Source organism: Ostrinia furnacalis, unplaced genomic scaffold, assembly GCF_004193835.3.
Source record: "Ostrinia furnacalis isolate ACB-3 unplaced genomic scaffold, ASM419383v2 OfSCF1913, whole genome shotgun sequence".
NCBI lineage: Eukaryota > Metazoa > Arthropoda > Insecta > Lepidoptera > Crambidae > Ostrinia > Ostrinia furnacalis.
In genome coordinates, this window is record NW_021132152.1 from 828,539 (window position 1) to 853,302 (window position 24,764).

The 24,764-nt window shown below is 39.6% G+C and overlaps 1 protein-coding gene across 1 annotated transcript; it reads right to left on the minus strand.

The window, feature by feature from the left end:
• Positions 1-197: 197 nt before the first annotated feature.
• On the minus strand, positions 198-24,395 carry LOC114354065 (solute carrier family 2, facilitated glucose transporter member 1). Its single transcript, XM_028306321.1, has 11 exons — positions 24,272-24,395; positions 14,776-14,939; positions 13,953-14,063; positions 10,930-11,017; positions 10,088-10,301; positions 3,455-3,513; positions 2,980-3,181; positions 2,584-2,720; positions 1,875-1,977; positions 1,387-1,487; positions 198-1,165 (listed from the first exon to the last, which is right to left on the minus strand). The coding sequence occupies exons 1-11, from the start codon at positions 24,365-24,367 to the stop codon at positions 1,028-1,030; spliced, it is 1,413 nt and encodes a 470-aa protein (XP_028162122.1). The 5' UTR covers positions 24,368-24,395; the 3' UTR covers positions 198-1,027.
• Positions 24,396-24,764: the final 369 nt, after the last annotated feature.

The following is a 24,764-nucleotide window of genomic DNA, read 5'->3' on the forward strand; positions in this document are numbered from 1 at the left end:
CAAAGCAATTAAATAAAGATGCATTCTCTTTGTTTTTGTGAAACTCAAAAACTACTGGAGGGATTATTATCACCAATAAATAGAATAATTTAAATTAGTTTAGTATCTTTCTGTAATAGAAATGTTAATTCCACGGACTAAAGTAGGACTAAAGCTAGTAATAAAATAAAAGACGTTGCATGTTTAATTATTTAAAAAAACATTTAATTCGTATAAAAGTTAATCATACGACTGGAGATTTCTTCTCATTACCACTAAAAATAAATTAATTACACAGATCAAATGCTTTAAAATGACATGGGAACAATCAAAATGCTTTAAATAATTAGTTTGTGTAGGTTAAATAGATGTTTTTGTCATGTCAGTTTTTAAGTATTCACTTCTGCTTTCCCACTGATCATACAAATAAATTATTCAGACAACTTATCATACAAATGCAAAAATAAACCTTTTTCTTAAGCCTAAACATTTTCTTAAATAAAGTTTTCACTGAGATTGTTCCATAGAGTATTAACATTATTAACGCTATAGGATAGCTCTCGCGGCAACAGTTGAGGCGATCAATACAAGCAAATAGCAAATATTTGAAACTGTGTACGCTTGTCGCGCTGAAGTCTTGCGTATACTCCCTTATTTGTGTGTTCGGTATTCAAACATTCGGTGTAAGTGATCTATACTACACTTTCATTAAAATTTGAGTCAAATATGTTTTAATACTACATTTTGACAAAAAAATAATAAATAAATCCCATAGCGAAACTGCTACAAAAGTTTATATAAATTGGTTGTGTACATAACGTACATATTATTGTCGAAAATTAGAATATTTATAAATTCGTCAACTTCACAACTTTAAAAATCTAGTTTCAACTTCTTACTAAATGCTGGCATAAGAGAGATAGATGAATAAATTGGACCACTTAAACTAAAAATTAGGAAGCACGTTGTTGTGACAAGTTTTTAAATTGCCTTATCAAATTACGATGTCAATATTTAAGTACAAAATTGTTTAAAAACTTTATAATTTCTACATTTGTTGTCTAAACATGGCAGTTATTTCTTCAACAGTCTTGTTTTTCGTTTCGGGCACTTTGAAAAATATGAAAATGATGAACAATAGTTGCAGCACTGCGAATATTATGAAAGTGTATGAACCGAGCGCCAACTGTAACAAAAAAACAGGATTTACCACCAACTAAAAAAATTTTTTGAAATGTTAATTTTCATTAATTTGTTCACCATTAAAAGCAGTCAACTTGACACATGTGCATACATGCAAGCCATAGGGGAAAAAGAAATCGTGACTCGCCATCTAGTGTCAAGTAAAATAAACTAAACTCAACTTATAATACCTAAGTAACGCCATCTATATTTCTGTTTACGTACCGATATTGGTAGAAAACTGAGACCGACGATGAAGTTCGCGGCCCAGTTGACGGTCACCGCCACAGATGACGCAGTAGGCCTCGCGGATTGGTTGAACAACTCTGAAAACCACAGATTAAATTTATTTACTTCCATAAAAAAATAATAATTAAAAGCTATAATTTATTACGTAAGCTGTTCAGAATAAAAACTGATGTGCTCCAGTTACCTAAAGTTACTTAAGGTACTACGATGAACACATAATGTGCACATTATAAAGTTTTATCGCTCTTAAATAATAAATGAATTGGCTAAAAAACTACTTACAACTTTGTATCAACAGACAAGTGACATAAAGTAGTAGGTGTCTACATTAGTCCTATTTACTAGGGTCTTCAAGGAACTTTATTAATTCAATTTATTTTTAGTTAAACTTGCTAGCACCTTGAATAGAGTACAAAAGGATTAACTTAATGCCATAATTGCATTCTCCTCCAGTTATCACTTACCAGTCACAAGGAACCATGGAATGGAGCCAGGACCGACGGCGAACATGACCACGAAAAGGATGACCAGAACTATACACGCGTACGACACCCACACTAGATGAGTCTGGAACATGAAACGATAGGATAACAACATGTCCTGATGTTGAATGGCAAGTGTAGACATGTAAGGCTTAATTATTAGAGATAAAGATTAGAGAGCTAGAGAAGAAGAGCGAGAAACATGTTCCAATTCAGTAACATTGACATTTGACAGTCTATTCTAGTCTAGTCTGGCAAAATATTGGACCAAAATGAACGGACGCGGACGTTGAAACTAGTAATAATATTAGGTTGAACGTTTGGCATTACATAATTGCCCTTTATTTACTTTTTATTGAGGAGGGTTGTATCAGTTTAGAAACATAGCACCCAGAGGGTATGAAAGATTATGAGTCGGTTTAGTAAAAATTGAAATCATCTGCAAGAACAGAATTATCAACGACGACCAACACCGTATTGCCTTTCGCGAGCTGTCATCGCCTTCCGCGCGCTGTCGACCGCGAGGCGTTTCTTTTATGTTACGGTGCGGATAAGAGTGCGTTGCAGTATCGAGTTTCTTTCATACAAAGAATACTGACCGCCTCGAGTTGATACGGTTACGATTCTTTTCCGGGTTGATAAGTTTGCTACATCCTTAAGTTTTTATAGACAGCTACAATTTGATACTCACATACATATTGGAGACACACAACAGTATGGTGGTTACAAACATCCCACTGAAACCGGTCAGCAGCAGAGTCTTCCTGCCAGCTACTTCCACCAGGAACAGACTGATCACTGTCATCACGACATTCATGGCGCCCATTCCTGCATAAAAAAGAATAAATCAAATCAAATCAAAAACATTTATTACTTAGAAAGTGGTAACTTTTTAGTATTAAGTAAGATTCACCTCAATTTAAGAAGAAGTTAATCGCAAGTAAATAAGGTGGACCGACGACCTCATAAAGGTAGCAGGAAGGCGTTGGATTCAGGCCGCTCCCAACCGGCCATCATTGGGGCAGGCCTATGTTCAGTAGTGGACGTCCTATGGCAGAAATGATGATGATGATAAAACAGGTCTTACCCAAGGTAGCGTACTGCGACTGCGCCTTATCCAATTTAACCTTCCTAAAGATGTCTGTGGAGAAGAATATAACAGCGTTGATGCCTGACAGCTGTTGAGCTACCATCACCACCATTGCTATGAGAAGAGGCTGTCTGAGTTGTCTGTTACTGAAGAGTTCTCTGACAGTCGCTTTCTTGCTTATTTTGTTCTTTTCGGCTTCCTGGAACATAGATGGATGGAAACAGTTTTTATTTGACACCATTAGCGTAATTTCTAAGACTATTTTTCAAGGGGGCCTGGAGAAGGAGGATGATATTAGTAATATTAGTATCATAGCCCATGAGTGTGTACTAAAGACGAATCGTGGGGTACTAGATCATTCGGGGTGGGCACGGCCCGGTTTGTTTTTTGAAATAATAACTAAAAACACATTGATAAATTTTCTAAAAAATATAGAAAATTCATAATATGAAATTGTAATGATTCTGCTCACCTGGTGCATTTCTTCCATTTCACCGTGAACCGCTACATCGCCTCGGAGCCAGTTCAGAGCTGTAAGAAGAGTATAAAATGTTATTTTTAATGAATATGAAATAATATTACTTATGCATGCGCCATCTATCGCTAAGTTAATGTACTAATTACAAGCTGAACGTATACAGCGCCATCTATATTTTGATATTTAATTTATTTTTTCAAAAGTACTGGATGAGGTCTGAATTTCACTCTATAGTGGCGCCATGTCGCCAACTGGTGACCACAGCCCCCCTAGACAAAACGCACTTTTTGATCGAATCGAAAATCGAATCCGTCAAAACTCCATACAATTAACTTTAAAAAAAAAATATAACCGACTTCAAATGCGTGAACACAAAAAAAAAACTAAAAATTAAAAAATTTTGATAATACCTATTCAACAAAAAAATAATCGTTCAAATTGGTTCATAATCGGCGGATATTGCGTATAAAAAAATTCATCCACAATTTTCCACCCTTGGGGGTAAAATATTTTCTTCAAATTCGCATGAAACCACCCTTTTGATAATACCTATTCAACAAAAAAATTATCGTTCAAATTGGTTTATAATCGGCGGAGATATTGCGTATAAAAAAGTTCATCCCCAATTTTCCACCCTTGGGGTTGTTTTTAGGGTTCCGTAGCCAAAATGGCAAAAACGGAACCCTTATAGTTTCGTCATGTCCGTCTGTCCGTCTGTCCGTCTGTCCGTCTGTCCGTCTGTCCGTCTGTCCGTCTGTCCGTCTGTCACAGCCGATTTACTCGGAAACTATAAGTACTACAGTGATGAAATTTGATGGGAATATGTGTTGTATGAACCGCTACAAAATTATGACACTAAATAGTAAAAAAAAGAATTGGGGGTGGGGCCCCCCATACATGTAACTGAGGGATGAAAATTTTTTTTNCCCCCCCCCCTCTATTTTTATAACTACGGGGTATAAAATTCTAAAAAAAATAGAGGTGATGCATGCTAATTAACTCTTTCAACGATTTTTGGTTTGATCAAAGTATCTCTTATAGTTTTTGAGATAGGTTGATTAAATTGACATAATAAGTTTTTTAATATCTAAGTCTTCCTTGATGTATATTATGAATGGGTTTTTCTCTCGATTCCCATGTAAGACGCTGCTACATTGTGTATATTTTGTTTTCATTTCAGTTAAGAGTATTACAGAATTCAATTAGAATAATTATACTTGCCTACCAATGGCCCTATGTGAGACCGTTACTGCCACTTATTCACTTAATAAAATGCATAACTCCCTAAAATGCTCAGATATTTATACATGAACAACGCCTGTATTCACAAACATTACTATGAGGTCTCACAGTGCGCGTGGACGCACAGGGTGACACATGAACCAGCCACAGAGCTCTATCAACGCTGTGCGTTCGATTTGCTGCATCACTTAAGCAAGCATCGTCTGTGAATACGAGCGTAAGTATACTTATGTTCTTGTTGACCGGAGAACCAAAATAATATTCGGACAAGGTCGAATATGCTGTTATCATCCGACATGGACTTTGGGTTATAGTCATACCTCGGTAATATTAACATACTGTCAAGGTTGTCATAGCACCGACGAAATATGAGCAAAGCAAGTAATTATGAAATGCTCCATTGCGAAAGGTGACTTTAACAATAAACTTCAAATAAATAATTTTTAATAAACTATCTATATTATACTAAACATATTGAGTGTTGTGGCAATTAAATAGACCAGTGGTATCTCATAAAATTACTAGGTAAATAACTTCAGTGACAGAATCAGTTAGGTTATAGTAATAGAGAAGTTCTTGTGATTGAATTTGGAATTCAAGTAAGTATTTACATATTTTGATTCGTTTGTTGTTATATTAACCAATAAACATTTACCTACCTAGCTTGTTTACGGAATGAACAAACTTAAGTCTGAATAAAACAACAATAGAAATCAAAACAAAATGGCATTTGATTTTCTTGTGCTTGTTGACACAGTTTAATAATACAGAGAAATAGAGACCTAGGTATCAAAAACTAGTCTGAATTTCACCCCTTTATTAGTAGATATGTTTAGGCTCCTACCTTATCACAAAATTTACAAATAGAAACGTCAAAGACAGTGTCAATGTCAAATATTATTTGAGCTACATAATTTTTTTGTTTCTCTGTATCTGTCTCTTTCATTTACTAGAAGTCGTCAAGAGACGGTAGAGCGCATGGAGGAGAAATACGTCAGTGCGGTAGAGCTCTTGTTTATTTTTAAATCACAAATTCTGTATCGGCAAAGGCATGAAGTTCTACAGCCAAGTTCTTAGTACATTCTACTATTTTTTTACTTCAGTAATTTATAAGTCACATTCAATACACATACCTTTTAAAGAGACTTAAAATACGAGTATTTCTTTTATGACAAAGCAAGCTTATTGAATTAGTAAATCGTTATCGTTATTTACAAGATAAGTTAATTTATTTATAGTTTCATGTACCGAGCGAGGGCAAAACCCTTATCTGGCCTCAGATTAGAAGGTATCGTGCTTCTGCAATGGAGACTCAATGATGAGTTCTGCAGAAAAGCTGGCACAGTTTTGTCTGACTTGACACTGTAAAACCTCTGGTGTAAACAACGAAAGAAGAAGTTTCTCCAAAAGTCATGTTCCCTTTAATGATTAAAGAGGGGGTCGTGTTTCTGCAATAGAGACTCAATTTGATGATGTTGATGTTCCCTTTCACAGGCCGGCATGCACGTGAGTGGCAAGTGCGTGATGTGGAATGTCAGGCCACCCCAAACGGTTTGGGGGTTTGGGCCAAACCATCTAGCGAGCGAGGGCAAAACCCTTATTTTGCCTCTGATTAGAGACCTACTTCTGCAATGGAGACTTAATGATGAATGCTGAGTGACGTTTGCTTTGCCCCGACGGATTAGCAAGCTGAAGTGGCAATGGGCAGGACACATAGTACGCAGAACTCACGGCCGATGGGGCAGCAAGGTTCTGGAATGGAGGCCGCGTACCGAGAAACGCAGCATGAAGGTATCAGGGAAGCGCTGGACGCAGGCCGCTACCAATCGATCAACATGGAAAGCATTGGGGGAGGCCTATGTTCAGCAGTGGACGTCCTATGGCTGAAATGATGATGATGATGATGATGTTCGCTTTCAGAAGCCGGCATGCGCGGTCGCAGCAAGTGGGTGGTGCTGTGGGCGCTGTGGGCGGCGCGGCTGGTGCGGCAGCCGACGCCGCCGGTGCGCGTGAGCGGCGGCTGGCTGCGCGGCTCCGTCTCTCCCGACGGCTCGCACGCGCGTTACCTCGCCATTCCCTACGCCACTGTACAACAGCGATTTCAGGTTAGATAAAACATTAGATAAAACAAGATGATTCAGATTATGATCTGATAATAGCGTCTTTGAGGCAAGAAGGAGAAGATACTAGATGCGTAGATGAGATCACTGAATGCCAGGTGTGATAACTGCTTAACCACGTAGACCACGGGACTGAGCGAGACATCATGGAGGCACTTTAGACGCCAGATAGCAAAGAGCACTAAAATGTTGTGTCTAGAATCTTACTATAAAATTTTGGGGATGTGATAAATCTGAAAGGGTGCCACTAATCTCGATTACTTTTCTCTTCGATTCTCGATACCTTGACCTAAACTGGCTGGCATTGTTCTGCTTTGTCCATTACCCCAATGATCGGACATTGAGCAAAAAATATAATTATCTTGATAGCTAGGTATACTAACGTTCACCATATTCACTACCTGATTGCATTGACATTTCAGGCACCTGGTCCTGAGCCTAAATGGGATGGAGTATTTGAAGCGATTGACGATCACATACGCTGCACACAAACGTGGTCTCTCGGGTCAAAATACACGAACGGCCAGGAAGATTGCTTGGTACTCAATGTTTACACACCTTTGTACACAAATAATGAACCAGAAAAACCTTTGCCAGTCATGGTCTTTATCCATGGAGGAGCATTTTTCCGACGGTCAGCATCAAGGTTCGTGTATGGTCCAGACTACTTAATAAGTAAAGGAGTTGTGCTAGTCACTTTCAACTACAGGCTACATGTTCAAGGGTTTTTGTGCTTGGGTATCAAGGCAGCCCCAGGGAACGCAGGCATGAAAGACCAAGTAGCAGCGTTGAAGTGGGTACAGAGGAACATCAGGGCGTTCGGCGGTGACCCGGATAATGTAACCATCTTTGGCGAGAGTGCTGGAGGAGCCTCTGTTGCTTTGCACGTCCTTTCGCCAATGTCCAAGGGCCTCTTCCACAAAGCTATCGCGCAAAGTGGCTCTGCTCTGTCAGGTTTTGTCTTCCAATTTGACCAAGTCTTTCAGGCCAGTTTGCATGCCAAAGCAATGGGTCTTGATAGCAAAGATCCTCATGAAATACATAAGTTTTTTATGAACAGTAGTGATTCAGATTTGGTCGTAGCAAGAGTGCCAAGATTAGAAGGCACTACAATAATGTTATCAGAAATACAATTCTCGCCGTGTGCTGAGAAAATTATAGAAGGAGAAGAACCTTTTTTGACAGATTTGCCTTACAATATCTTAGTAGATGGAAAATACAATAAAGTGCCTATGATTATAGGATCTAATACAGAAGAAGGATTGTTATTTGCTGGTATGGAGAACACACATTATTTAGAAAAAGTCGATTACGAAATGGTGTTTCCAAAAGACTTGGAATTTCCATCTGACGAAGTACGGAAAGATGTAGCTCAAAAAGTGAAAAAACTGTACATGGGTGAAAACGAGATATCAGCAAAGACCATACCACAGATATCCAAATTATATGGGGAGCCATTTAATAACTACCCTCCGGTAGAAGAAACGAATCTCATAATGCAGACGAGTGAGCAACCAGTGTGGCATTACTTATTTGGTTATGAGGGTAGAAGGAACATATTGAAGCGGAGTGTGGGCTCTCATAACGCGAGTGGCGCCACACATGGCGACGAGTTATTTTATTTATTTAGCCAAGAAATCATACCCACACTCTTTGAAACGGATATGATCCAGAAAATGACGACGTTATGGACGAATTTTGCTAAATACGGGTAAGCAAACTTTATATTCCTGATTTTTAGGGTTCCGTAGCCAAAATGGCAAAAACGGAACCCTTATAGTTTCGTCATGTCCGTCTGTCCGTCTGTCCGTCTGTCCGTCTGTCCGTCTGTCCGTCTGTCCGTCTGTCCGTCTGTCACAGCCGATTTACTCGGAAACTATAAGTACTACAGTGATGAAATTTGATGGGAATATGTGTTGTATGAACCGCTACAAAATTATGACACTAAATAGTAAAAAAAAGAATTGGGGGTGGGGCCCCCCATACATGTAACTGAGGGATGAAAATTTTTTTTCGATGTACATACCCGTGTGGGGTATCAATGGAAAGGTCTTTTAAAATGATATAAAGTTTTCTAAAAAACATTTTTCTTAAAGTGAACGGTTTTTGAGATATCAGCTCTCAAAGTCGTAAAAAGTATGTCCCCCCCCCTCTATTTTTATAACTACGGGGTATAAAATTCTAAAAAAAATAGAGGTGATGCATGCTAATTAACTCTTTCAACGATTTTTGGTTTGATCAAAGTATCTCTTATAGTTTTTGAGATAGGTTGATTAAATTGACATAATAAGTTTATTATATTTGCTGCTACGGAACCCTTTGTGCGCGAGCCCGACTCGCACTTGGCCGGTTTTTTTATTATTAAATTTAAATGGGACCACCCTTGAGGTATTACTTAAACGCCGAAAATGGATTTGTTCAAATCGGTTCATAATTGACGGAGTTATCGCGTAACAAACATAGAAAAAAAAAACATACGGGTCGAATTGAGAACCTCCTCCTTTTTTTGAAGTCGGTTGGAAAAAGGGCTTTTCGACCACTTTTCGACTGGTTTACGATTATAATTTGCACTTTGTCTAGTCCCACAGAGCACGTAATAGTGACGAAACGATTTTTCAAAATATTCGGGGCCACAGCTCAGACATGTTACTTTTTACTTTAGAAGTCTTTTAGCATCGGCGATCGGCAGTTTTGCGACTGTATCGATGCAGCATCGCTATTTCGACTACATGCGTTCGGACGCGGTATCGAAATCGCGTGTTTTAGCGACTGCTGTTGCTTTTTAGCCCAGGCGCAGACCACCGATTTTGAGAGCGAGTTACCCGAGGATAAAAAATCGGTGGTCTGTGCCTAGGCTTCAGTGTGCGGTGTGGAATTTGTTTGTTCGTACCTTCGTTCGTTTCAGCCGAAAGAAAGAAAGAAAGAAAAAAAAAATATTTATTTGGTACTAAATGATACACATTGACATTACAAAGTCCACTGCTGGACAAAGGCCTCCCCCAAGGATTTCCACAAAGACCGGTCTTGCGCCGCTCGCATCCAGTCACCTCTCGCGACCTTCACCAGACCGTCGGTCCACCTAGTGGGAGGCCTGCCCACGCTACGTCTTCCGGCTCGTGGTCGCCACTCAAGAACCTTCCTGCCCCAGCGGCCATCAGCTCTCCGAGCTATGTGTGTGGAATTTGTAGCAGCTTCTAAAAGCAGCTGAATCGCCGATGCTAAAAGTATGTGGCTCTAAAGATTAATCCAGGTAAGCTATTCTTACCTCTCTGAGCGTGCAATTCCTGTCCTTTATTCAGCAGAAGGTACTTAGGCGACTCCGGGCACCTGGGTAGCGTTGCGCACTGGATGACAGCTGGGATGACAGTGACAGCAAGCAGCCATGGCCAACCAGTCTCGGTGCCGAGGACTGATGTCAACCCCAGGACTTGCGAGAGAAGGATTGTCATCGTGATGACTAGCTGGTAGACCGTTCCTATCTGAACAAAAAATACAAAGCCAGTCAAAATCAAAAATTTCTACAAATATTATTTGCTACCAGCGGCCGCCCGCGACTTCGTACGCGTGAATCCCGTTTTACCCCCTTAGGGGTGGAGTTTCGTAAAATCCTTTCTTAGCCGATGCTTACGTTATAACATCTACCTGCATGCCAAATGTCAGCCCGATCCGTCCAGTGGTTTGGGTTGTGCGTTAATAGATCACTATGTCAGTCAGTCAGTCAGTCACCTTTGAGTTAATTTAGATTATTAAGTAAACCTAGTGCTTAACAAATCGTCAAATATTTAAAGAAAAAAACCTTAAAGTCATGTCTCATAATCTTTTGCGAATTCATAAATTGTTGTTTTTAATCAGACAATGGTAGTCTAGCTAGGCCATTACTGGACTAACACTTCATACGAGGTCTCACAGTGCGCGTGGACGCACAGGGTGCCAAAAACCTAGAACAATACTTGAGTGGCGGAGTTTAAACGGGTTCAGTGTTTAAAATAGTAGCTCAGATGGAAGAGCAGTCGCCCGGCAAGCGAAAGGTCGTGGGTTCGATTCCCGCCTTAGGCAGTTCGATTTTTTCAAGTTATAAGTATGTAATTTATAATTTATTTAACTTACCGATCCTCGAAGCGACACTGGCGATATCTCCGCCAAGTACATCGGCGCCAGACCGGCGTTCAATCCGTTGTTTACGCCGATCACCAACCTGAGACCGTGGGTTCAATTACAATAGTGCATTTGACACCATGTCAATTGACATACTTATGAGCGAGTCAACATGGCCGTCCCAGAGAGTTTTATGGCAATGGTAGGTAGCAAGAGAATTACTTGAAGCCACGATAGTCGAACGGTGAAGGACCGTGGTGAAGGGGTCGGACTGGCCGACTCGATCCGAGGAACGCGGGTTTGAATCCCACCGCCGCTCGACTATTGTGGTGAGCCCACTCGTAACACAAGCATATTTAGCTTACCAATAGAGGCTAACGGGACTAAATTACAAATTACTAATAATCTTTAAAAAAAACTTATATCAAGGCCCGACCCAACAACCCGGTCGATTTTACTGCGACGGAGCGAACCCGGGGAGGTGTTTTAATTCTAGAACCTTAGGCAAATGGAAGATTTGACTTCACCCATGTCTTATTTCAATAAAAAAACAATTATACAGTCTTGACTCTTGAGACACTCGGGTCAGAGAGGACGAATATAACAATAGTATGAAAAAAAGCTGGTTGTTTAGGGTTCCGTAATAAAAATGCCAAAATCAGAATAGAACTCCGCCAGAGCAGAGAACCACCCCCACTCTTCCAGTGGATGTCGTAAGAGGCGACTAAGGCCCAGTTTTTTGATTCGTAGTTAAAATAACAAATTGTTAAATTTTGCTACTAATGGTTAAATATTAACAAAATGTTAACTAATAGTTAACAAATGTACTAAAAGTCAAGCTAACCATTGTTCGAAAAACATTTTTTTCTGATATTTAACCACTTGTCATTTGACATCTGTCAAACTTGACCATTGGTTATTTTAACTACGAATCAAAAAACCAGGCCTAAGGGACAAAATATGCGAACTTAGACCTCCCCAACCCGTCTGGCCAGCGCGGCAGCGTGGGGAGTGTAGGACAAATCCTACATTTGCCTCTGGTAAACTAAATGGCCTGATGATGACATAGTAAAGTAAATATGTAATACCTATACCAGATTTTTGTTCGTGTGGTCTCAGAAAGTCATGTTATTATGAAAACGATCTGAGTGTGGCAGGGATTATAAATTTTCTTTCGTTCGTTTCAGCCAAATGACGTCCACAGCTGGACAAAGGCCTCCCTAAGGTTTCAACAATGAATTTTCTTTATTTAAGTTTATCGCTTAACTCAATTAAATCTTGAGGTAGGAGAACGGCACGGGAGGGTGTTTTTGTAAAGTCAAACGTCAGCGAGATTTCAGATCTCCTTCAAATGAGGGCTATCGTTTTAGCGCTCACCAGTTAGCGCCACTGTAGAGTAAGGTCCTGTCACTTGCTAGTAGCGAAGACAGTAGCACCAGCTGGTGAGCGCGAAAGTGGTAGGAGGACTATCGCATTTGCACTCATCAAGATGGCGCCACTGTAGAGTAAGGTCCTGTCAATCGCCAGGGGTGCCAACTCTTAAGTATAAAAACTATAGATAGCCCTCATTTGTATGCTCTGTCACGTCATAATGTCAATGTCACCCCTCCCGTGCCTCTCCAATACCTCAGGCACTGCCTGAGTTAAACGCTAGACCTATAGAAATCAGGGTACAGAACCCATTGTTTGAGACTTATTCGAACTTGACCGGTCATTTAATTCAGGTAAGAAAACTGTAAACAAAGAACGCTCTTTGTTAATGTGTGTGTAGACAGACAAAACAAAAAACATTGTCTGAGGTCGCAACACAAACGTCATAGTAAATAATGACAACAAAATGTGCTCACTAGTTCGCGCCACTCATAAAGAAGCTCAAAGTTGCACAGTGTCAACAGTGTGCTATGGAAAGGGCTATTCTGTACGAGATCGAATAAGAAATGAGGAGATCCGTAAACGAACTAAAGTCGCTGACATAGCCCGACGGATTAGCAAGCTAAAGTGGATTGCCAGGGCACAAAGTACACAGCATTGATGGCTGATGGGGCAGCACGGTTCTGGAGTGTAGGCCATGTATTGGAAAATGCAGCGTGTGACGTCCACCTACAAGGTGAACCGACGTTCCATAAATGTAGCAGAAAGGCGCTGGATGCAGGCCGCTACCAATCGATCAACATGGAAAGAATTGGGGAGACCTATGTTCAGCAGTGGAATCCCACCCACATCCCAGTCCTATGGCTGAAATAATGATGATGAAACGTATCGGTTGCGATTCCTTACTAGGTTGATTTAAGTGTGCTACGTCCTTAGGGCTATATTTCACCGGGACACCATGGCGGCGCAACCAGTCGCCGGCTACCAACAAAATGTATGCAGCTCTATAGAGAGTTACTCACCTGGTGTCCGTTTGGTTGCGCAAAGCTGCATACATTTTGTTGGTAGCGCGACTGGTTGCGCCGCTATGGTGTCCCGTTGAAATATAGCCCTTAAGCTTTGAATTTATGAATGGGCAGGTCTATGATTATTTTATTACCTACTGAATGTTTATTTATATGCTGCCTGTTTTGTGATTGAATTGCTGAACATTATCAAGATTATTTGCGACACAAGGATCGCTGAACGATTTGTTTTTAATGCAAACCAAGTATTTGTTGGCCAACCAAATGATTTTAATGCTGCTTTTAGTGGCTAACCAAATGTTATTACTGCCAGAGTACCAAAATTCAAATGAGTAGGTCATCTTCATAGAAACGCACCGAGCGCGGTTAATTTTGTCAGTGTGTGCGTGCGCGCCGCATACGTATTTGGCGCGCTCACATACAAACCGCGTTCGGTGCGTTTCTATGAAGATGACCTACTCATTTGTATTTACTCTAGTGGATTAGCGGGGAGTTGCGCCGAATTTTGTCAGTGTGTGCGTGCGCGCCACATACGTGTTCGCGCGCTCACATACAAACCGCGCTCGGTGCGTTTCTATGAAGATAACCTACTCATTTGTATTTACTCTGGGGCAGGTCTATGATTATTTTATTACCAACCTTCCAACGATCAGCATCTCGGCTGAGTTGGCAGCCTTCGCGCTTCCTTCCAACGCGGCCCCAATAAACACGAATATATTGTTCAGAAGCAACCCGCGTTTTCTTCCAAATCTGAAAAAAAAAAACAATAACTTTATAACAAAACTAGCTGAAATAATTTAGGATTAAAACGGTGAAGATTATATTATATTTTCCACCAGCTTTCAGTAGTGTTGTCCCTCGCTGGCGGATTTCGTAACTTTTTCTTGGTTTTCACCAGTGAAGGACTGTCAGCGTCAAATATATAGTTCGTGACACCCAATTAACGTAGACAATAAAACGCCCGTATTCACAAACATTACTATGAGGTCTCACAGTGCGCGTGGACGCACAGGGATACACACGAACCAAGCACAGAGCTCTATAAGGCTGTGCGTTCGATTTGCTGCTTCAGTTAAGCAAGCATCCTTTGTGAATAGGAGTGTTAGTTCGCAATACGTTTTTGTTCCTGAAATAAGGTTTTCCTGTCAACTTTTAGGCCACTTTAGTGTCACGAATAGGGTTGCCAGGTCCAAAATGGTGCATTTAGCAAAAGGTGCAATTAGTGTCAGCTCGTGAGTGTCTACTATCACATCCTGATGCGTGAGCTTATTCATATTATTCTGTGGCTCGACTTTCGCCTGGGCGCGGCAGCCCAATAAAAAGCCTACCAAAAGCCGGACAACACAATATTTGGCCGGACAAGACCGTAAAAAGCCAAACATGTCCGGCTTAGCCGGACGCCTGGCAACCCTAGTCACGAACTATTTGACGATGACTGGACAAAGGCAATAGTAAAACTGACCTGTCAGCAACAAATCCTGTCAGCAAGCCCCCGATCATGCCACCCACACAGTAGATGGAGACAGCTATGGACCAGACCGTGGTCACTTTTGGATCGTCAGTCGCATTGTAGAGAGTCGAATTCGTGCCCGTTAGAGCGTCATCTTGTAGCCATTTTGACATTATCTGCAAAAGAAATGAGGATTCATCATCAGGCCATTAAGTTTTTAATGCAGGAGCACGCTCTCTTTCTCCACTCCAGAACCTTGCTGCCCCATCGGCCGTCAGTTCTGCGTACTATGTGACCTGCCCATTGCCACTTCAGCTTGCTAATCCGTCGGGCTTAGGGATATTCCGATACTAATAAATACGAGTAGGTACTCGATACTTTTGATTCGATACCAAGTATTTATTGTATCGAATCAATTTTGCGATACATAATCGGTATCGAAACAAAAATACTTGGTATCGAATCGAATCAGCAAAACAACCGAAAACAATAAAAAAAAACCGAGAACGCATCATACAGATCTGAAAGAGTAAAAACAGTCAGCTAATCAGCTTTAATCGGTTACCGAGTTACTAGAGCCCGAGCCGAAAGCGAGAGAAGGAGACACCCGCACCCGCCCGCAAATCATCTCGCCATTCCGCCATTGTGAAAGTGTTAAGTCACTATTTACAAGTAATTTTATTAATTGTAATCATCAAATTCATCGGTTTATTCCAATGTTATCATGGCATAAACCGATAAATAAATAGTTGTTTTCTTCTCAATTTTGTTTAAATTATTGTCCTTCAACGTTCATTGATAGCACCCTCAAAATAATAAAACAAAATANATGTCGAGATGTCACAGTGTCGTCGCAAATGGGCGAAATGTTTTTTCCCGCTAACTCCCGTTCCCGTGGGAATTTCCCAAATTTCCCAAATTTCAAGCGTCTAACTTAAGCGGTTTAGATTTTTCATACAAAAGGATTTTCCCGCTAATTCCCGTGGGAATTCCTAAGTACACTATAACCTGCCCAGGAGTATGAAGAATAATTGTACCAAGTTTCGTTAAAATCCGTCGAGTAGTTTTTGTTTCTAAAAGGAACATACAGACGGACAGACAGACAGACAGACGATCACTAATCACCCCCTGATAGTTATATTGAAAATATATTTCATGTACAGAATTGACCTCTCTACAGATTTATTATAAGTATAGATGAGTAGATGTATACCTGTTTCGTTTTCGTTTCAGCCAAATGACGTCCACTGCTGGACAAAGGCCAAACAGACAAACAAACCAGCCAGACAGACAAAGGTATACCTGTACCTACAATAAATTTTCAATCCAAAATTATTTCAGAAAACTCACGAATCAGTTCCGAGCTCCGACACTCAATCATTCGTGCAACAACGCTAGTTGAAAATGCACTTCCATTTTAATCTTCCAGCTAAACGACAAAGTGTAAGCTGCTTTAACAAGCTTATAACAGCAAAATATTAACCCTCCATCTATCTCTCTTTCCCTTTTAATTAAAGCGCTGGCATTTTGACGACAAAGTGGATGCAATGGCGCTTATAGGAAATTAATTTAGTTAAGATGCTCCTTCATTAGGACCCAAGATGGAATTTTAAACTAACTTCACAATCTTGTTAAAGTTGCATCTTGACGACGGAAGTTTTAATGAGAGTTAATTATTGTTTGTTGATTAGCTACACATGTATCTGTTAAAGTAAACGAGTAACCTTAATCTTCGAGGTTTGGTGAACATGAGTAAGTAACTATATTAACTACACGTAATTTTGACCTCATTCCTTGAAGAAAATACTTACTCATGGTATAAATAATTATTTTAATATACTTTACCTTCTATTTGATTTTTGATCTCTTAGGATCTTACACTGCTACATGAATAATATACGCCTACATGTTTTGTTTCGCAAATTCCCATGAAGGAAAAATAGCGCTCACTCATCTACCAAATTGCACAGCGTTCATCGTTATGAAATAAATAGTTACAGCGATTGATAAGTTAAAGCAATCCTCATGTTTTATTTTCAGGTTTTTAAAAAAACCTTTATTTTGGTACATAGTTTCAAAATAATATCACGGTCTATACCTATCTTTTATCCTAACACTGTCGTTTACAATCGGCTTCTTTATAATGAGCTTATTAATTATTTGTTTATACTCCACTTACACAAGCAGTATCCTTCGGCACAGCCTGTCTAGAGTCTAGAATATACGAGTAGAAACGTTTGCTGAATAATGTAAAGATTTCAAGTGCGTCACGTACACAAATAAAAGTGATAAGTTGAGTCAGAGATGGAGGGTAGACACGGATGTCCGGCTGCTGATTGTCAAAGACTAACGCGCACGTGACGATGGGGGTGGTTTTGGTAGAAAAGGTGTTGATAGTCATCTGACAAATCAAGAAAATAACATCACTGAATCTTTAAAAAAATTGATAGCACCTCTCGTTCCGACTACTGCAAGTCCAGTTTTAAGTTAAGTCTTTCTATTTACCCACAAAAGGTTCACCTTCAAGACACCACACCGCAAGTGCTTCAGCTCTTGGCTTGGTATGGTAAATTATGGTCAGGCCGAATGTGGTAGAGAGCTTCACCCGAAATCTTCAACCACAGAGGCTGTCATAGCTCCTGCGGAAACACAACAATGCTGTTAAATTGCTTTATTTATATACTAGCGGCCGCCCGCGACTTCGTACGCGTGGATTTCGTTTTACCCCCTTCATCTATCTTACACGGTTGAGATTTTTTCATACAAAAGGATTTTCCCGCTAATTCCTGTTCCCGTGGGAATTCGTAAGTATACTATAACCTGCCCAGGAGTATGAAGAATAATTGTACCAAGTTTCTTTAAAATCCGTCGAGTAGTTTTTGTTTCTATAAGGAACATACAGACGGACAGACAGACAGACAAAAATTTTACTGATTGCATTTTTGGCATCAGTATCGATTACTAATCACCCCCTGATAGTTATTTTGAAAATATATTTCATGTACAGAATTGACCTCTCTACAGATTTATTATAAGTATAGATATAGATTTATAACAACTGTCCTCTAGGTTTTCTGGAACATATCGCTCTGTAGCAATAAGACTGTCTAAGTTTTACCGTGTTTTTTTTATCCAGAACGAGGAAGCTCTTGGCCTGTATCTCACTTGATGGTAATTTAAGTGTGACGATCAGGCTGAAAGTGGAAGCGAGCTTCATCTGGCTAAAATGTTTCTTTCTTTTCTTGTCTAGTGTGTTCTATCTACTTATCTATTTTATGGAACGAGAGTTACCTTATGCAGTCATGTGTATTTAAATAACTAGGCAGTGTGTGCTCTACCTGTCAAGCTCGCACTGATTAAATCCAGTTTTCTTGTAACCTCTATTAAATAAAATTCTCACAAAAGTAAGTTAATACTGAATTTCTTCCACCACTTCCATTACCCGATATTATTGTCCCAAAATGGTTATAGAGTGTGAACGTGTGTACCCTAAAAAGGGCCCTTACACAATAAGCAGGTAGGTAGGTACCTACTAATAAAGAATTTGAATATTTATTTTTCATTTTGCTCAACCAAATGCTTTCCCATATTGAATTTGAAATCCAATATTGGAGATGAAGATCGGTGTTTGGTGTAATATTGAAATACCTTCGAAATCCAATAGTGTTTTAGTAGGTGCTAACGTCAGTCTTAGCACGGTCTTAGTAAGGCATCGGTTATACACTATCAGTAGTTCTAGGGGTTCCGTACTAGTTCCATAATTTATTGTGTTTGTGTCCGCCACATAAGGTGCTATTTTGCTTAAAAATATCTTCTATGTAGGTGCGCTCTATTCTAATAAAACTAGCACTTGCTTTTACGCCGGTATTCACAAACATTACTATGAGGTCGCACAGTGCGCGTGAACGAACGAACATGAACCAATCACAGAGCTCTATTCAACGCTGTACGTTCGAGTTGCTGCTTCACTTAAGCAAGCATCGTTTGTGAATACGGGCGTAAGTCCTGTAAATCCTAAAACGGTGATACTGGTACCTACATAACTGAAACCTTTTCTGCCGTTAAAAATAATATTTTATGTGGACGTTATGGGATAAGTTTTTTGTTAAGAAGTCATATTTCTACCAATCACATCGTCCCTCGCATGACTAACTATCCTATCTTAGTATTTTGGCGATTTGATAATAACTCAAGTCCTAACGGACTACAATTTTTTCCTGCTTCCATTGTCTACGATTTTCTCTAACTCACGTATCTGTATGTACCTATTTTTCCTATCACGAGGTCCGTAAAGTATAAACAGAAACTAAATTTGAAATGACCTAACTGAAAACCCGTGGTTTTGAGAAAGTGGCAAAACTGAGATAGGATAGTTAGTCATGCGAGGGACGACATGTCATTTCAAAAGTATAATCCCACCAAAAACATTCTGTAAAAAACTAGCCAAGTCTCGATGGAGCTGCTTGTTTATCTCTAAAAAGTAATGAAATCTAGACAAAGTCTTGCCAAGTCTATGGTTCCTTACTGCGATTTCTTTATTATTACTTAGTTAATGTTGTGTGACTTGGCCGTTGAAGGGTACAAAACCAGATGCTCCATGACACCATTGCACCAATCTGTCGCCAGAACCGCTACCCATTGACGATGGAAAATAAATTGCACTTGGAAAACGTTGATTCAATAACCAGTCAATTGTAGGCTTAATAACGCTGCGTATTTCAATAATACTTATGTATGATTATCTTAATAAAGATTGTTCAACGGCCAAGTCACACAACATTAACTAAGTAATAATAAAGAAATCGCAGTAAGGAACCATAGACTTGGCAAGACTTTGTCTAGATTTCATTACTTTTTAGAGATAAACAAGCAGCTCCATCGAGACTTGGCTAGTTTTTTACAGAATGTTTTTGGTGGGATTTCACTTCTTTTTGTAGAAAGTGGCATAATTATTTAACGTCGTCGTCTTTTCTTTTAATATTATCGACATTTTTTTTAAGATATTAAACACAAATAAATTCAACGACCTTTAAAATGGACAACAAATCAGAAATTGTTTTAATAACTTAACCTTAGCGAACCTCACGATATAATAAACGAAATCAACGAAATGCAAATAATTACACAACATTCAACTTAATCGACGGGGGGGTCTAGAAAGGAAAAAAATCTTGACACCACGATGCAGAAAATCGACGCTCAAAGTGCTAGCGTCATCTAGCGGTGAGCAGTACAGGCGAACACCACGGTGCCGGTGTGGCGCTAGTAGCTATTGATTTTATGAATGTGGTGTTACTCCAGATCTTAGATTTTCCTAGTTTTTATAGTTTTCCCTTTATGTGGCCATTAAACCCTAACTCTGTACCCAATTTCAGTTCTCTAAGTTAATGGGAAGTACTAGTTCTATTTTGATGATCATCAGTGAGTGAGTGAGTGTCATAAATGCGAAACTTTGCTTTCGCTTAACTTCGGAACTAAATGACCTACAGACTTGAAATTTTGGATTTTAAGTATGTGATTATAGCTTACTAGATGACGAAAATTTCTGCGTTCTGGTCTTATCCAAAGGTTCTCAAATAGAGGCCTGAAAATGCGGCGAAATGGTTCCAGTAAAGATGGTACGGCAGTGTTTGCTTCGCGCTCGACTTGGCGGGGGCACTGCCGTGCCCCCAGATAAACCCTAAAATATCTTCTCATAAGATTTTTTGGTCAACCAAATTCTTCAATTCTCTGTCAACCTTCACCCGCAAACGCAATGTTTACAAGTGTTGTATTGCACCAAACTATACGGATAAAGCACCCGGATCCCCGGATCTCCGGATCGGGACCCGAAGTCCCGGAGGGCTCAGATGGAATGTTTGATTAGAGACTGCTCAGTCCCGGACAGCTTTTGAGAGTTTCCATTGATTTTATAAATGAAAAACTTGAAGAGGAAGCATCTGGAATTTTAACAAAGGCAAACGAAGCGATTGTCTTCCGGTTATCCGTATATTGCTTTTGTACAGGGTGTCGCTTTAAGTGAATAAGTGTAGATCATACAAAAAGGATGAATTCTACTGCTCAAATGCAACACCCTGTAACTTTATAAATGTTAATTTCAATATTTTCAATATATACATACAATTTCAGTAGTACTCAAGCGAAAAGTATTTCGGAGACGCTTAATGAAGTAGATTGTGAATTAAAGCCTTCCTTATAGATGTAAACAAAAGTGGACAAAAGATGTCCACAACAAAGACCTCCCCCAAAGATTTCTACAATAACCGTTCTGGAGCTACCTGCATCCAGACACTTCCCGCAGTCCTAATAAATCCTGAACTCTTTATAGGTATACATTTTCTTAAAAAATAAGTAACGACATCATAAAGGTAGCAGGATGGCGCTGGACGCAGGCCGCTACCAATCGATCGACATGGAAATCATTGGGGGAGGCCTATGTTCAGCAGTTGACGTCCTATGGCTGAAGTGATGATGATGATGGTGATATAGTAACTAAATATCAAGCTGTTCTAACGGTCTTTTCTGTCAGTCCCTATACCAGTTCCAAAATTAAATCCAAAGCGGAACCACACATTATCTCAGTGTGACAATTTTGGAGATTGCACAAGCACCAAAGTTGGCAGTGTATGAATCCTTCATCCCGCGAGAAGTTAGTTGGGAACTATTGTAATGGCGCGGAACTGGTCGGAGCCGGGATTCCGGGCTGTGGCGCATGTGGAAATTAATTTATAAAGCTTGTAAGTTTGTGATTATAGCACCATTTTGGACAATTTTAGAAAGGTTTTAAAGAGATTAAAAAATTTAAAGGTCGTCATTGTTTTCGTCGGTTAAAAACTTGCTATAGTAGCAATGACACTTCCTTTAGGATACCTTTATTCCCTTATTAGTAGATAAGTGCTAAAACATCGATTTTTATTTCATAAGGTTACAAGAATTTATTAGGTAGGCACAATATCTTCGCAAAAGATATAGTCCGGTCAAATTAAACATCAACCCTGCAATAATTGGCATACACCTGAAATTTCTGACATTTGTGTTTCAATAGAAAATTATTTTTGTCTTACTGGCTAATATAGTCAGTGACTTCTAGAATATCTTCCTAATTGACGAACCTCTTAAAACGTAGGGGAAGCCCGGGCAGCGCGGATAAGTTAAGGAAAAACAAAAAAATAACACAGAAATACTTAACTTAGGAACAACCTTTTGTTTTCATTTATGGCACATATAATCACAATTGCAATTGTAAAGTTAAAAGTAGCAAAATATAATATCTTCATACTTAATTATTACTTTTTCTAAACCTCGTCCATTATCCGCTTTACCCGACCCGGTTGGGTAAAGTGGATAAGCTACGTCGGGTATAGCATATTAGGCAGTAACACCTGGCAGTCATCGCAGAAATAACTGTCCAGTTCATCATATAACGTACAATTTTAATGTGCCTAACGGTGGCACTCTGAGTATTGGATCTAGTCCTCTATGGGTGGATCCATTTCACTATCATTTTTTTTGTATTTTATTGCTTGTTTGCTTTTAACTGGTGTAGAAGTTAATACCATTAACGTTTCTTATTTGTTTTACGTTTATACTTAAACACTATTCTGAAAAGAAAAGAAAAGAAAAATAAAATACCAGTTACACATACAAGGATAAGTTATCCGCTTTGCCCTATCCGCTTTGCCCAAAACGTGTATTTCTAAACATGCCTTTTCTTAATATTTCAATACCGGTTTAATGTAATACTAATATTACAAATATTACTAGAAAACATTGTTAATCTGCAAAACTAAATCGTTCTTGGGTTAGCTAACAGTAAAAACAAATGAAATGAGAACAAACCTGATCGAAAATCGTAAGAAGAACACACTAAACAATTTTTTTGTCACAAAAATAAACGAAAGGCACCAGTCGCTTTGAATCAACTGTCATGGCGTAGTCAGAGGGGTCACTCGTCTACGCAGCCGCAACTTGTAAAGCCATCTCTTATTGTGTTCCAGAAAAATCGCTTATCCGCTTTACCTGGGTTATTCAGTTTGCCCGGGCTTCCCCTACGTTGGAATTTCTTTATTTCCGTTATTCGAAATTATTAAATTTCATGACAAAGATGATAATAATCCATCACTTATAGTATTGAATCAAAACTTTATCAAGAAGAAGCATCTTGCAATTCCCTCTCTCTACTCAAAAACAGTTCCGACTATCAAAACCACTAGTTAAAATTCTTACCCAACAATGTAAAATCGCTCGACTCGCTCGATTCGATAACTACATCTCGAGAAACCAATCTCAGGTCCTTGGACTAATGAAAATTGTTTTTAAAGTCGATTTATTCCAACGAGTCCTACGTCAAATGAGATTCAAACTCCAATATCAGCTTTCGTGAGATATTCGGGAGGTATTAAGCTCACCTACTAAAGTTGGGTTCGGAGTAACTTATCATCGATTTTACACATTGCTATGCGGATAGATTTGCGATCTTCTATGAAGTTCTGAAGGAGTATTTTGGTACTTTACCATCTGAAAATTCAACATCACAAAGGAAAAGTTAACTTTTTATCAATATTTTTTATTAAATCACGTCAACGCCTTGTATTTTATTGCTGAAATGATGATGAAATCACGTTTACCGATAGTTTTATGAAGGCATTAAAGATGATTATAAATATTTTAATGTACAGTCGCGGAATGAAAAGGTTNGTCGGGCTATGTCAGCGACTTTAGTTCGTTTACGCTCAAAATAGACCATATGAGGCAAATGGAAGATTTGGAAGTGTCAAGTGGAAGTGTTTGACCAGCGTGAGGAGTGCCTCACGCTGGTCAAACCTGTCTCTCTAACCGGCTAGCTTTCTAGCACGACTTCTGAGTAGAGTACCGTGAATTTCCACGTCCAGAAAGATGAGTTCTCTATATGAAGGGCTTGAATCGTCCACATGCTGAAGAGTCGCTAGTGTCTGCTTTCTTAACCACTGAGCTTCTGTCACAATAGAATATTCTCAACACAAATTCACAACTTCACGCAGGAATATTTAATGAAGGCTACTGACAACGCCACTCTTGTGGCGGAGTTTTGGGCTACTCTGTGTAGGTTTGTTGTCGCCACGACAAGAAAAAGAATAATCTCCCAAAATTAATCTCATTGTTATTACGTCAAAAACACATAAGGCTGATGGCCGATGGAGCAGCAAGGTTTTGGAGTGGAGGCCACGTAACGGAAAACGCAGCGCAGGACGTCCACCCACAAGCTGGATCAACAACCTCATAAAGGTAGCAGGAAGGCGCTGGATGCAGGCCGCTACCAACCGGGCGATGTGGAAATCATTAGGGGAGGCCCCTTCTATGATCTGAGGGGGAGGCCTATGTTCAGCAGTGGACGATCAACAACCTCATAAAGGTAGCAGGAAGGCGCTGGATGCAGGCCGCTACCAACCGGGCGATGTGGAAATCATTGGGGGAGGCCTATGTTCAGCAGTGGACGTCCTGTGGCTGAAATGATGATGAAGTTACTTACAGCTTGCGGGGCGTTCATGACTCCAGTGTTGTAACCGTGCTGGAAGGCTGACCAGCATGCTGACGATATTATGGCGAAGGCCAGTCGCAGGTTCATATCCTGGGGAAAAACAAACAATACTTTATTAACTCATACACACTTCTTCTCAGTCGTTTCGCTTTTCGCCTAGGACGAATCTAACAATTTATGTCCATAAAAAAAAAGTTTCATGCGTTTTGAGATATGACCAGTTTTAGTTATTTTTAAATAACCTTTAAGCCTTATCAACGCATCCGGTACCTCCAGAATTTTGGGTCACCTGTATACCTGTGGTGCCATTTTCTTCCTTAGGATAAAACCCATAGGTATGAAAAAATAAAAATATGTGTAGCTGTTTGCCTTTAGTTCATGTCCCTTTTTTTTAAGTTTATACATGATTTTTTTGTTATTAATCGTGTAATCATGGACCTATAAAAAAAGGCGGACGGAACTCGCGCTACAACAAAACTGTGAC

Excerpts from the sequence above, each read along its gene's own strand:
- LOC114354065 (XM_028306321.1), bottom strand. The coding sequence starts at position 24,367 with ATGAACCTGCGACTGGCCTTCGCCATAATATCGTCAGCATGCTGGTCA. Across the intron at positions 2,721-2,979 it reads GTCGCAGTACGCTACCTTGG|GAATGGGCGCCATGAATGTC; the intron begins GTAAGACCTGTT and ends TTTTTTATGCAG. Across the intron at positions 1,978-2,583 it reads TGTGTGTCTCCAATATGTAT|ACTCATCTAGTGTGGGTGTC; the intron begins GTGAGTATCAAA and ends TTCATGTTCCAG.